This window comes from Peromyscus maniculatus, chromosome 4 (genome assembly GCF_049852395.1).
Source record: "Peromyscus maniculatus bairdii isolate BWxNUB_F1_BW_parent chromosome 4, HU_Pman_BW_mat_3.1, whole genome shotgun sequence".
Classification (NCBI taxonomy): domain Eukaryota; kingdom Metazoa; phylum Chordata; class Mammalia; order Rodentia; family Cricetidae; genus Peromyscus; species Peromyscus maniculatus.
In genome coordinates, this window is record NC_134855.1 from 62,845,985 (window position 1) to 62,859,906 (window position 13,922).

Sequence of the window (13,922 nt, forward strand, 5' to 3'; positions counted from 1 at the left end):
TTCTATCTGCTCTAGGTTTAGGAAATGGGGCGAGGGACTCACCGTCCAGTACTTCCGAAGGTACATCACTTGCATGGATTGGAGATTGAAGTAGACGGGCATGAGGAGGGGAAGCGCAACTGAAAAAGACCCAAAAAATTGGACAAATAAATGAGCAAGCCGGTGGGTGTTTATTTCTTCTGAGTGCCCTTCCCAGAGTGCTGGCCTTGAGAAGGGCCACAAGGTGGATATCCAGAATCACATCCTGGACTTCACTGGACTTTCACACCTCAGAGTCTAGGGAAAGAATTCAGCCAACAGGTCCGGGTTCAAGTTTCCTGAAGTAGCTAATGAAATATTGAAGGTAAGAGTCATTTTGATAGACACTTTCACCTATCATCTGTTGTGACTTCTCAAGGTTTTCTTAGGTACTGGAGTCTTTTAGGCCCACTAAGTCCTCAGACTTAGTTCTGATGGGTTCTGCCACAAGACATTGGTGGGAGTGGAATGAAGTCAGTATACTCATTTCCCGGCGATAGAGCTATGTACCTGATTTTCTCATCACATCACTAAGGCTTCCAAGAACACAAAACAATCTTTGGGAGACCCTTTGGCTTTGGACAAATACCTTTTACCTGGTCAAATTTTAGTTAGCTTCCTTTGAGCTTTGTTCTCAACTAGATCTCAGACTTGACCAATGTGGACTGCTAATTATTTTACCCATACCCACTGTAGCAGCTCAAAGTGAGAATATACAGCCTCCTTAAAGTTCCCATTTGGAAAAACTAAATGCTGCCAAAATAATTTACTTTGTCTCATCCAACCTGACAAGAGGATCCAAAGCCTAGCACCAACAGACACTAGTCTGCAAACAGAGATGGTCTAGCTTTATCACACTCCTTTCTACCTCTTAGTCAACATCTTTCAGTTTATTTCTTTTGAAATGTGGCACAAAAGGGTGCAATGATGGGTACAGGGTGGAGATACTGAATCCCAGTGTGGAAGAGAGTCTGTCTATATTTATCTGTCTATCTATCTATCTATCTATCTATCTATCTATCTATCTATCTATCTATCTATCTATCCATCTATATATATATATATATATTTATATATATAATATGCATACATACCCACTTACCTATCATTTAAGTGTCTGATTTGTGTGCCTATGTTAAAGCTGTTTGCTGATCTTAGCAGCTACAAGCTGTCTTCCATGTAGAAACTTTCTTGGTGCTCTTTATTCTTTGGTCTATTTTTTTCTGGCATCACATTGCAAATTTTTCAGTATTGTTTTCCCCACCTGTTTTCTCTCTACAAAAATGCTATTATTCTCTTATTTCAATGCTGTTAAAATTTTCTAAGACAAGGATGTTGACTCCCTCTTTAGCATTTGGCCTTCTGACCCTCTTTAAGTACATTTTTTATTTCTTGCCCAGTACCTGGTCTGATGAGACACCTGTTAGAACTGCCTATTCACTTTTGAATTTCTATTTCATGTTTTCCCACCAGTGAGTCTGAAGTGAGATCTGCTTATTTTCTCATTAACAAATCAGATACGGGTTGGTTTCTGTGAGACAGTTCTGATCATGTCTTCGGCTTGACTAGTGCTTACAAGAAAAGTGGCTGCAGGAGACTCACCCATGTAGAAGTACAGGTGCTGCTTCTCATAGTCAATGTATTTTATTTTCTTCTTGCCGTACTAGAAGGGCAGAGGATAAAAGAGTCATTATTCTCTAGCATATGTAAGTGTGTGTGTGTGTGTGTGTGTGTGTGTGTGTGTGTGAGAGAGAGAGAGAGAGAGAGCGAGAGAAAGAGAGAGAAAGAAGAGGAATGAGGGAGGGAGGCAAGATTTTAGGACTCATTGCCTGTCAAACTTGAGATACTAGAAGAACCAGAACAGGCTTGGGAATAGTGTGCTTTAACTGAGGGTAATTCTTGCCCAGAGTTTATTATCATTTAAAAAGAATTCTCATCTAAGTAAAAATTTAATATTGTTTTTCCCTGTGTGATTTAAAAATTTTGAAATTTATTCTCTTCACGTGCAATGTCAACCTCGAAATACACATTTCCATGGGGTCTTTTAAGCCCTCTTTAGCTGTGGTGCTTGGACTTGGCCCTGACCTTGCAGCTGTATCTCTACTCTTTCATCTAATGGGTGTCCAGCAAGTGACCTTGTGATAGAAAGGGATGTGCACATGCGCCCTCCTGTTTCTCTCATCTTTTTTCTTTTATATTCTTATCATGGATTTCAATTAACTTACCATTTCTAAGACATAACAATAGTGTATATAATATTTTTACAGACATTGCTCACCATATACATATGTAAGTATAAGATTCCACTCATAAATCAGAATTTGATTCATTTCCTGGGCTTCTTGGTCAATCTGATCTGTGCTCAGAATACAATGGTAGCAATTACTCTGAGGCATAGGATTAATGGTTGTATATCTCTAGTATCTAGCTGACATTCATTAAGGGATTAAATGAGTGAATGATAATTCAGACACTTTTTTCCCTCTGGTAATAAAGTTATGTTAGAGGAAATATTGGACTCATTTTACTTAATTGGTCTTTGCCCTTCTATGTAAAGATAGCTTCCTTTATTGAGACAATGTAGCTAGCACATCCTTTTATTACCTTAAGTGAAAAGAAATACTGTGTTGGTGAAATATTAATATCTATTTGTGGTTGCTCTTGAGTCTCCAAATACCTAAGTAGTGAGAAACAAGGAAAAGGGATGAGATGGATTATTCTTGGGACTTCATAAACCTTGATGAACGAGTTGAGTATTACCCTGAAGAAGGACAGTAAGTCTTTCTGGACAGTCAATGTGGGTTAAGAAAGTCCTGTTTGAATAAGGGGTTAGAAAGACTGTCAGGAAAGATATACGAAAGGAAAAGCTCATAACTCATAAGAAACACCACTGCTGTGGAAATAAACCACTGATTTTCAGAGGTGGAATAACTGTGATTCACGCTTTAAGCTATAGTGTCTAGAACTTGAAAGTTCTGTGAAAGGGCCCATGGGGCAGCTTCTAGAATTTATGGAGATGGTGTCTATATTTGTAAAGTGACAGCATGTATACTAAGGACAGCTCTCTAGGTGATTTGGAGGGAGTCAAGATACTTCATTAACTAGAGACAAACCTCCTATGCTCCAGGGAGATATGTCAGAGACACCAACGTATCACCTTTCTAGTGATGAGCTTGGAAGTCCACAAGCATCAAGGAATCAAAGTTTGGAGAGCCATTATCAAAAGCAACTCATTTGTGATAACAGGTAATATATTTAACCCATACATAAGCAAGAACTTTCATTTTCTACTTTATTTAGGACAGAAGATAAGTTCCTCAAAGATGGAAAAAACAATTTTCTAAAAGATACACAGTCTTTGGGTTCTGTGTAAGACATGTCCAGGCAACAAATGACAAAGATAGAATAAAATCTCCAAACACTCTTAAGTTCTTCTAGAAGACAGAGATCTGTTCGAAAGTATGTGATTCTCCAGCCTTGGTGCAGTGGGAAGGGGCTTGGAGCTGCCTAGGTTCAGTGTGCTGGGCTCTGCTGACTCCCCATGGGAGACCTCAATTTGGGGGATGTGGGGATGTAGGATGCCTTGGGAAAAAGTGCTGGGGGGTAGGAAGAGGGAGGAGGAGAGGGGATCTGTGGATAGTATGTGGAGTGAGTAGAAAATTTCTTAATAAAGAAAAATAAAAAAAGGAACTATGTGATTCTCAGAGCAATCATTCTCCTAGATAAGGGATAAACTTTTGCTTTAATCAGTATACCTCCTTTGTTTAAGGAACACTCTCTTTCCTATAAAATTCAGTAATTTAAATAGTCTTTAGATGACAGACTCAAGTTGAGACTTTAAAGAAAAAAATCAATGACTGAAAAATTCAGCTTATTACTTTTATACTCCAGTTTTTGTTTAAAAGTCCAAATTATGAGTTGGATCTACAGCTGTCATATAAGTCATTGGGCAAAGTGGTTCATATAAAGCATGCATACTAAAATGAACATGAACTAAAAATAGCAGCAGCAGCTCTTTTAACTGGACTAGAATGAATTGAACCAACCAGTTGTTTAGACATTTGCAGTTTAGTGCTAACCAGATGCACTGAGTTTATTTTCTCTCAGTGACCATCTCTTCATAACCTTGCTTTGAAAACTAATGTTGGTCCTTGTCATCTGATTCTACTTCCTGAGAATGGTTTATGTTGCCTCAGAGGTAGTGATAAGGACCAGAAATGAACCTGTCATTGAGATTGCTCAAGCAGGGTGACATAGGTTATTATGTCTTCTGCTGTGGGAGTCTGGACTGAGTAACCTTTATGGCCAGAGAGCCATGACTCTTAACATTCTTCTATACTTATAACTCCAGACTTTGTTATTCATGTCTTTATCTGGACCTTAAAAGGGAAAGGAGAGGCTAGGAGATCCTTTGTGAAGTTAGAACAATCCAACTTGTTCTTTCCATAATAAGGGACAATTCCAGGAACATTTTCCTAATGCTAATAAAGGGTAGTTAAATGTACCTTAACAGGCTGAGTATCTCCAAGCAGGAAAAGTGGGCCCACATCAATGTCTGGATCCTTGGGGTAGATGTTTGGTTTTACATGATGCTGGAAGTGTCGATAATTCCACCAGTCAGCTGACAGGCCCTGAGGAGAAGAGAGAATTCATTCACTAATAGAATTTTCTCCCCAGACACTCTTCATCGTTGGAGTGTTCTGCATATACAAAGTGAAAATAGGAGATTTGGTTTCTCTAGTTGACCCTGATGCTGGGCTACAGCAGAACTTATTAGAAAAAGGTGCTCAGAGCTAGGAAGAAATACTTTTCTAACTCCAGAACACAACTGCAGGCTAAAAAGAACTCCAGAGAATGGAGACATAATCTACTCCCATGGAATGGTTTTCTAGCCTTCTTTTTACAGAAGCCCTATATAAAAAATATGATTCTGATGGTAGATGGATGGAGCAGAGAGTCTTATTCGTATTTTACATACAAAGGAGCCTCATAGCTAAGATTTTAATTAGTTCTGGGGGGAAAGGTGGCTCTAGAAATCTGACTTCAATGAATATTTCACAGTCAAGAATCTGTGTTCTCTCTTTTTGGAGGACTCTGCTCAGATCATTGCAAGTACCAGCATTATGCTTTTCTACAAAAGTAAATGAGACTAAAACATTCTAGCTGGTGCCAAGCCAGAATCATCTTCGATGAAGCTGCTGGTGATTTTCTTTCTTACTCTAAGTTTGAGAGTTTTAATAGAGTGAAAGATTTGGAGGTCTCTCAGTCTTCTTTCTTATACTAGCTGTTTAACTGCTGATGTGCAAGTTTTGGCTAATCACTCATCTTCTTTAAAGCTCAATTCCATCTCAACACGATGACATTTAGTTCCATGTGTGGCTCAGGGAGATATGAGGTACTGGAGCTAAAACTCTGGCTCTTTGAGAAACTCAATTTCTTCTCATTGTATTAATTGCTTATAGAAGAATGAACAGCAATAATATTTTATTACCATATTTTCCATCTCTTAATAATTCATGCATACATATTATAGATCAGCTCTGACCAATATAGAAGCTACAAACTATATATGGCTAGATAAACTAAGTCTCAAGATTCACTTTGAAGAATCAGTATAAATAAATGCAAAGTATTTCACCAATATTTTATGTTGATTACAGATTTAAGTCATTATATTTTGATTATTATATTATGGCTATAAATAGGCAGTTTAAATATGACTATATAAAAGTGAAGATGGAGGGTGTCACTTTTAAAAGTTTTCATTTTTAGAATTTCATATATCAACATTTTATCTATCCACATCATTCTCACCCCTCCAATTACTATGTGTACCGTACTCTTCTTCCCAAGTTCATGAGCTCTTCTTTAATTACTATTGTTACATATACACACATGAACATATATGTACCCATATGCATTTATATGCTCATATGCATACATATATAGCCTACTGAGTCCATGTAGTGTTACTCATATTTGTATGTGTCAAGTGCTGACTACTTGAGACTACATAATCTATGAGGAGCTAGTCCCTGGAGGAAAACAGATTCTCTCTCTCTCAATAGCTGTTGATCACTTCTAGCTCTTTATCTAGGGGTAGGACCTTGTAGTATTTCCCAGGTCCTTATTGGCATGTCCCCTGGTGCTATCAATATGCTAGTCTTGTTTAGGTAATCTTATTTTTGAGAGTCTGTGAATGCATTTTCCTTGTTTTGCCTAGGGGACACCATCTGACAGCAGGCACCTTGGTCTTACGATGCCATTTTAATATAGCTTATATATTTCTGCTGGAGAATGGTGGTCTATACACTATACACCTCAAAGGTGATGAGTATGCTTTGAAAACCTGTAAATATTAGCCCTGCCTTTCCATATTCTTTCTGGAAGCTCTACTATGAGACATCGCCATCATCTACCTACTCACAAATAAAAAGAATGGGATCTGTGCTCCCTTTTCCCTCCAAAACATCCTGACACTTTTGTAGTGGGGTTTCCAGACTGCCTGGGTAGTCACTTCCCAGATATCTTATGGTTACTCTGACTTGTATCCCAAGTTGTACTTATCACTTGCCTTTGGGGTCTCATTACACTTTGTCCTATTCCTATCAAGTTACACAGTCACTCACTTCTTCACTCATTTATTCTTTATGTTGAAGTATATCAGATTTTGAGCTAGGTAGGCATTTGAGATGCTAAGAAAGATATGATATAATGAGGTTCCCACACTAGCAATATACAGTCTAATGGGAATGGTTGACAGCAAATTGAAACATGATAAGAAAAGATTCTTTTTTTTTTTTTTAAATTATCTCTTCCCACAGCTGATATTTTGGCTACTTCTACCAGGTGACTGTACTCTTTTAGGCAATGACTACCTGTGGTAATTGGTAACATGGGAGACAGGGTGTGATGCACAGTATATCAGGGAACAGATCTTAATAGCACAAAGCCCTAGAGGTTAGAACAGTGGCCAACATAATGTTGGGTGTGAGCTAAACAACCAGTTCTACCTGAATCTCCATGTCTGGAAAACACTCTTACCAAAGACAAAGTGGAGTTCTTCATGGGCAGGGAGAATTTTTAGCCATGTGCCTGGTTACCCTGAAACAGTTCTGAGTGGGTCCTCCTTAGGTCATTCCTTATTCCTAAGTTACATCCTTAGATCAGTGTAGTAGAAAGAATCTAGGCCTTGGACTGAAGTCAATTGGAATCTAAATTCTTGTTTGGCCATCTACTAGCTGTGTGACTTGGGAAATATCCTTAACCAGGAAATGGATGCAGCTCTGAGGGATGACAGAAAGCAACTGTCTGACACTTCCTCTTCCCTCCCACCAAATGGTTTAGGATATAGTCACAGATGTCAGGCCAGTTCTTAATCTCAAATATTCTGCTCCATTATCTCTATAGTGATATAGGATTCTTACTATTTGTAAAATGTTCATATAGGGAGATCTTGGAAAAAATGTTACATGATGTCTAACTTAGGGTCAGTAATATCTTTAATTTCATTAAAAAAAAGACCCACTGGGATATTTGTACACACACAGTGAGATATGGAGATGAGAATTAAATCCAAATATAAAACCCATTTGTTTCCTATATGTCTGGTCCTGGAGATAAATTTATTTAGTATTTTAAAGAATTTTTTTTGAATGAAAAAAAGTTCCAGGGTATGGAATCTTCCATTCCTGGCATCATTTTGGTGTTAAAAATATTTAGATTTTGAAACATTTCATATTTAGATTTTTAATTTAAGAATGCTGGATCTGTAATACACAGGAATGCAAAATGTATGTAAACATTTCACTTTTCATGGTTCATTTTCAGAAAGGTTATTTAAATGTCTGTATACTATAAACACTAGAATACACACACACACACACACACACACACACACACACACACACACACACAAATACACACACTGGAGAGATGCTGAATAATATCCACAATGCTACCTATGCTTTTCTGAATGATAGGGGAGAAATGATGTGAAGTCTAGTGTTGAAATTTAGAATTGTAATGATTGTAAGAGGCGGGAATATTGCTGCTTATAATTTTCTTTGTCATCTCCTTCCCACCCACTTCAGCGCCCACAAGTAATTTTCTCTTCTGTACATGTTGAAGCCTATGCTTATTTTGTTCATGAATCATTGGCTTTGCCTGCTAAAAGGCAAAGTATGCCGGCTCTGCTTTTAGAGCCATTTCCCATTTTCTCATTCAAGTAAGGAGTCATCAAAGATATATACATTTCAAATCCTGAAAACTGCTTTTTAGAGACATAGCATAGAAAGACTTATGTGTAAATTTGGATTAGTGGGAAAACATTGACTTTAAAAAGAGGCAGCAAGGGTGGAACTTGCTGGGAAATTCCACATAGTTGGCACCAAACCAACTGCCAGTCATCTTGAGGGCAAGTGCCTTTTATAATTTCTCTGTGTCTTCAGCATAGGGGAGGGGACACATACAGCTTCGCTACCTGAATCTCATAGTTTCAGGGAAAAAAACCTCTATTTTTGTTTTGTGAGATTTTAGAGTGAATTCAGAAAACTTATCTACTTAACAATGGTGGATAAAGGTGCAGAAGAATGTGCCTCTAGGAATTTTCTGATTAAATGAATCTTGTCATATAATGTGACAAGTACTTTCTGAGGAACAGACATGTCTCTGATAGAAACACAAGTCCAATTCTGTTGCCTAGTCTCGTCATGGCTCCATCTGCTGAATGAGAGAGACTAAAAATAGATGAATTCTGTAAGTCAATGGCTGTCTAACTTATAGTCTGCTTCTTAGTACTAAGAAACATTGTTATGACCAAACATTGTTCTTATTGATTCTAGATCCTCATTTTTGTTGTGAAAGTATTGTTCCTCATATTGGCAGCAGCTGACATGACTGTTTCTAGACACTGTTACACATGATACACAAATATCACATATAAGTGACAATAATCCCACAGGTTGAAGCTTTTATCCGTCTATCTTCATTTTTCTTTTCAGTGAAAAAACTGGAGTGCAAAAACATTAAATAACTTGTTCAAAGTGACCCAGTTCATAAGAGGCTGAGTTTCAACACAAGAGGATTTGTTGTTGGAATAGTAGTTCTCAGTGCTGGGTCTAGGCTAGAATTATCCAAAAGCTTCCAAAGAGCTTCACCCATGCTTGACACCCAGATTGCACTGAAAATAAATCAGATCATCTTTAGTAGTCTAGGCATACTTACTTTTACCAAGATCCTCAGTTGCCTCCAAACTATAGTTCAAATTGAGAAGCTCTACTCTGGCCTGCATTATTTAATACTGTGGTATTACTTTGTCTACTTAACCAGATTGAAGACACTGGCTTAGTCAAGCCCTTTGAAGACTCATTTTATCTGAAAAATAGGGGTGCCATAATAGTCATCTTGTGAGTCTTATATGAGACACTGGCTTCAAGGGAAATAGTTCTGCCCTTGACACAGGGCAGCTTTCATCTCCTTCAAGTTCCTGCCCACCATTTCTTATCATTTGTTATCCATGGCTGCCGGCTCACTGCTCTCCAGTATTTTGGCTCCAGCATTCTCTTCACTCTATTAATTAGTTGCCTACTTCTATGCTGGGAAACCAAGTGGTTATGTTTGAGAAGTAATACAAAGAGACTGTGCCAAGGAAGATAAAGCAACATGAGTCAATGTCTGAGGACTTTTCCTATGGCGTTCTAGTGAGAATGGTAGGATTTGTTTGAGATGTTTTGGTGGGGAGGGGGCATTTTCTCACCTTTAGAGCCAGAGTACATGGTGAAAAATGAAGACAGTCAGAGAAAAGTAGAGATTTAACTTATCTCCTAATGTTACAAAAGGCCAGAGATAGATATGGTGGTCTTGGGATGGCATACTGAGCATTGCCAGAGACAAAAGCCCTTCACACAGCAGTCCTATCATCTCTGTTCTTTTGTTCTTTCACTCATTCATGCACAGAAGCTTACTGAAGAGCTATGGAAACTCAATAGTTGCTGGATAAGACAACTCATTCCATTCTTAGAGAATAATGTCAGTTTTTATTATTAACTCTAGCAGAAGTCTGTTTTGTAATCCTCTTCAGTAGAATTGCCTCACCTTCCTCACCTATTCTTTATCTTAGTTTTTATATGTTCTCTGGTATTGCATTTTTCCTTTATGTACTTAGCCTCAACCTTTCAAGATTAATTAGGTCTGCTGAATTCTCCAAGGAAAACCTTCACATCCCTTCTAAGATTTTCCAGTGCATATCTCAATTTTAAGGACACAAATATTCTTCTGTGAACATTCCTTAGGACAATGTGAATTGAGCCAAATAGTTTATCAGAATCATAAAAACATAAACACTAAACACTTTTTTTCTTAAAATTTAAAATTTGATTTTGCAATGCTATATTAAATATTATTATATATAAAACCTATCTTGTAAAGACATTTTTACTCATTTGTGAATGTCAGAACACTTTTTTCTGCTTTGAGTACACATACAAGACAGAGTAACCCCTGCCTTAGGGAGTTCCAGTCACAATCTCCATCATGCTTCCTCATATCCTGTACCTTGAGGTGACACATTACAAATTTGTGCATCAGGTGGTTCCACTTGGACGTCTTAAACATGGAAAGGTGTCCTATGTCATGTTGTAAAAATGAACTTTGAGCCTAAGAAAGAAAAGAAAGTTAGAGAAGTTACAAAATCAAGAAGGAATCATTAAGTCTACAAGACTTTCAAACCTGACAGAGGATAGTAGGAGGTCTTATCTGATCTCCATCCAAGTTTAATTTCCATTTCCTACACACATCACCAACTCTATAATCTCCATCTAAATACACTAGTGGTCTTTCCTGCCTTAAACACTTTTTTTGTTACCCTTTGGTGTCTTCTGTGGTGGAGTATGAAGTTCATGCATGGACCTTAGTGCCTAATAAGTTTGGAATCATCAATACTTAAGAGATGAATAACTCTGGGCAAGTTGTACAGTAGAGTAGCTCTGACCCTCAGTGATCTGTCTGATTCTCCTTGGGTATAATAACAAACCCTTGGGGGTGTTGTGCGAGGGTCAAAGTTTATGTTAAAGGGTCAAGTTTATGCTAAGCATCAAATGAATATTTGTTTCTAAAAATGGACTTTCTAAACAATAAAGAAATTTGACTTGTTTATGATGCTCAAGAAAATTTATTTAATAAAAACTTAAGATTTGTGGAGGTCGATTAAAAAAGCAAATAATTGTAATAAAAATCATTTTTTCCCTTCAAATTCCTGGTTTAATAAGGAATTGTTTATTTTGAGAAAAAGATCCCAAACATCAGGCTGTTCACAAAAATAACCCATGGTATTAACTTTAGAAAACAAATATTAAGACTATTACACTATTTTCCTGTAAGATGCATTTGACATGCCAACTTTTATTCACAAAAATACATGGTTACATTTGTGTTGAACAGCCCCACTCATGTGAGGGAAAACACACACCTATAATGCAAAGCTGCTCTGCCTCTGCAGTTAGGGAAGCAACTACCAAAACCATAGGAATGGGAAGAACTGTACTCCCTGCATACCAAGAAATTATTTTGGAGGCAGCTGATAAAAACCATACATCTTTTTATTGTTAAGTCAAAGAGGTATCAAAATTAAAAGCAAAACTTACAAGGTAAGACTTAACAAAACTACTAAGGAGCATCAAAGGAAGTGAAAATGGAACTAGGCGCAGGGCAATTATGAATAAAACAGGAAGGATAAGGAGAAGGTGAACAGTGAGAATGTGCTGAAGTTCTAGGGGAGAGGATCTGCTGTTACTTTGATCTCTCACAATCGCCTAGGTAAATGAATAATGGGATAAGATTTCTAAACTCCACTATGTGCTTAAGAGTCATCCTCTTTATTGGCGCTGCTTCTGTCATCCTCTCCGTCCTCAGCCTCTTTTTCATCATCCTTGATCAACTCCAGCTGGTCATCCCCCGATCTTCATTGTCATCATCATCCAGCAGGTCACCCTCCTCAGCAGAGTCATCTGCACCGGCCTCAGACATTGGACGAAGGCAAAGCCCTTATGCACAGAGCAACCCACAATTTTGCCATACTTTGAAAAGATTGCCTCCACATTAGACTTCTTGACCACAAGTGTATTGAGATTCCCAAAGAATACACGGGAATTCATGGATCGAGGGTATGTTTTGTTGGTAACATTGCTAGCCATCTCCTTTGATTACAAGGTCTCTCACAAAGTGTAGCTGAAGATCAAAAAAATCTCACGAGAAGATGGAGAGAGAGAAGAGACTGCCTCTTCTACTGCGATTCTGTGCTGAGACGCCGAAGCTACAGTGGGCAAGAAGCTCATGACCGTTCACTCGCCATCTCCGAAATTTGACTTTTCAAGAAATAAACTGATGTAAAAATTCTGGGATCTGGAAAACCTTCCTGAGTAATTCCACCAAGAATGAATGGCCCCTTCCTGTTCCGGAAGCACTTGCTTTCCCCTTTTTACCATGCAATATTCCTCTGAGTGGTTCTCTAAGTCCTGGAGGACTCCTTTTTCCAGGACAGGGAACATATGAATTTTCTTTCATATCTGTACACAGCCTATGCTTATATGAGGTCACATTTGGACATGCATATAGAAATTAACAAAAATTTATCAAATGGTCTAAGTTCCATTTGCTGATGTTATTTATACTGGAGTGCATGTGTTTTTTTAATCTCATATATTAAGTTGCAATTTTCCCCCTTGAATAATGAATGGACTGGCAAGGGATGGCGGACTAATCAATGAAAGATAAAGATGGATGCTATATGGTTGAGGATAGAATTTTAGTTATTATAATTGGGATAAAACTGGGTGAACAATATCAACTGCCATTCATTTAACCATTACCATATGCTAGATACTGTGCTACCTTGTTTCCAGATTAACACCCCTAGTCTTCTTTAGAGTAATTCCATATCCATTGTTATCCTCATCTTATAGATGAGAGAACTGGAGTCCAACACTTTGGAAAGATGTTAAGACTCATGAGTAGTGTGCTAAGATGTATACCAGCCCTTCTACAGAGGATCAGAGAACAGTGATGAAGAGGAGACAGAAAAATGTAGGAAATGGAAGACGAAGAAGAGAGCTATGAACTGCTGTCCTCTGGATATGACATGTCTGTTACACACGTGACACATAGCAGCTGCACAAGATTAAACAAGTTAATAGGCGGTTCCTGAGGCACCACCCTAGTTGAGGAGCTACTGGATTCTAGGAAAAGGAGAGTCACTTTAATTTGTGGGTGTGGCCACCAGTAGGTTCCAAGTGTCCCAGTGTATGATCCCACATCCTTGTGCATATGGAAAGTGCTAATTGGACCCAGTGGGCTGAAAATATCATTTAAAAAGGAGGACACGATGTTGGCAGGGAGATACAATGAAGTGGTGTCTTTTCTCTGTAGTTTTGTGCCTTTCCTGGATCTTGCTCTATAGACCAGGCTGACCTCGAACTCACAAAGATCTGCCTACCCCTGCCTCCCTAGTGCTGGGATTAAAGGCGTGTGCCACCACTGCCCGGCGAGGTGGTGTCTTGAGTGGGCTAGGAGGGGATAGTGAGACATGAATATGATCAAAATGTATTGAATGCATGTATGAAGATTTCAAATAAAAACAGAAGGATGAAAAAACCCAAGGCTCGCTCTGAGGCTGCTGCCTAAGCTGACGACACCTGCTTACCTGAGAAACCGTAAGAAGAAAAGAAACGAGTATCGTAACAGTCCAGCCAGTGCCAAAATGACGTAGTATTAGCCATGCTAAGACTTCCAAAACCAAGATCTGTGCAAGGTGGAGAAAGAAGAACCCCAGGTTGGCACTGAACATATTCATGGTCTCTAATGTCTTGCGCAATTCACGGAAATCTTCCACCAACTGTGGCTGTGAAATG

General features: G+C 38.4%; 1 protein-coding gene across 1 annotated transcript in view; it reads right to left on the reverse strand.

Annotated features, from left to right (window-relative positions):
* LOC102915298 (fatty acid desaturase 2-like protein FADS2B) overlaps positions 1 to 13,922 on the reverse strand; it is a 37,476-nt gene that overhangs the window by 6,948 nt on the left and 16,606 nt on the right. Inside the window, exons 3-7 of the mRNA XM_006989669.4 lie at positions 13,715 to 13,912; positions 10,573 to 10,674; positions 4,524 to 4,649; positions 1,621 to 1,681; positions 43 to 119 (exon numbers count right to left, since the gene is read on the reverse strand). Of these exons, the coding sequence (XP_006989731.2) occupies positions 43 to 119; positions 1,621 to 1,681; positions 4,524 to 4,649; positions 10,573 to 10,674; positions 13,715 to 13,912 (564 nt within the window). The remainder of the gene's footprint in view (positions 1 to 42; positions 120 to 1,620; positions 1,682 to 4,523; positions 4,650 to 10,572; positions 10,675 to 13,714; positions 13,913 to 13,922) is intronic.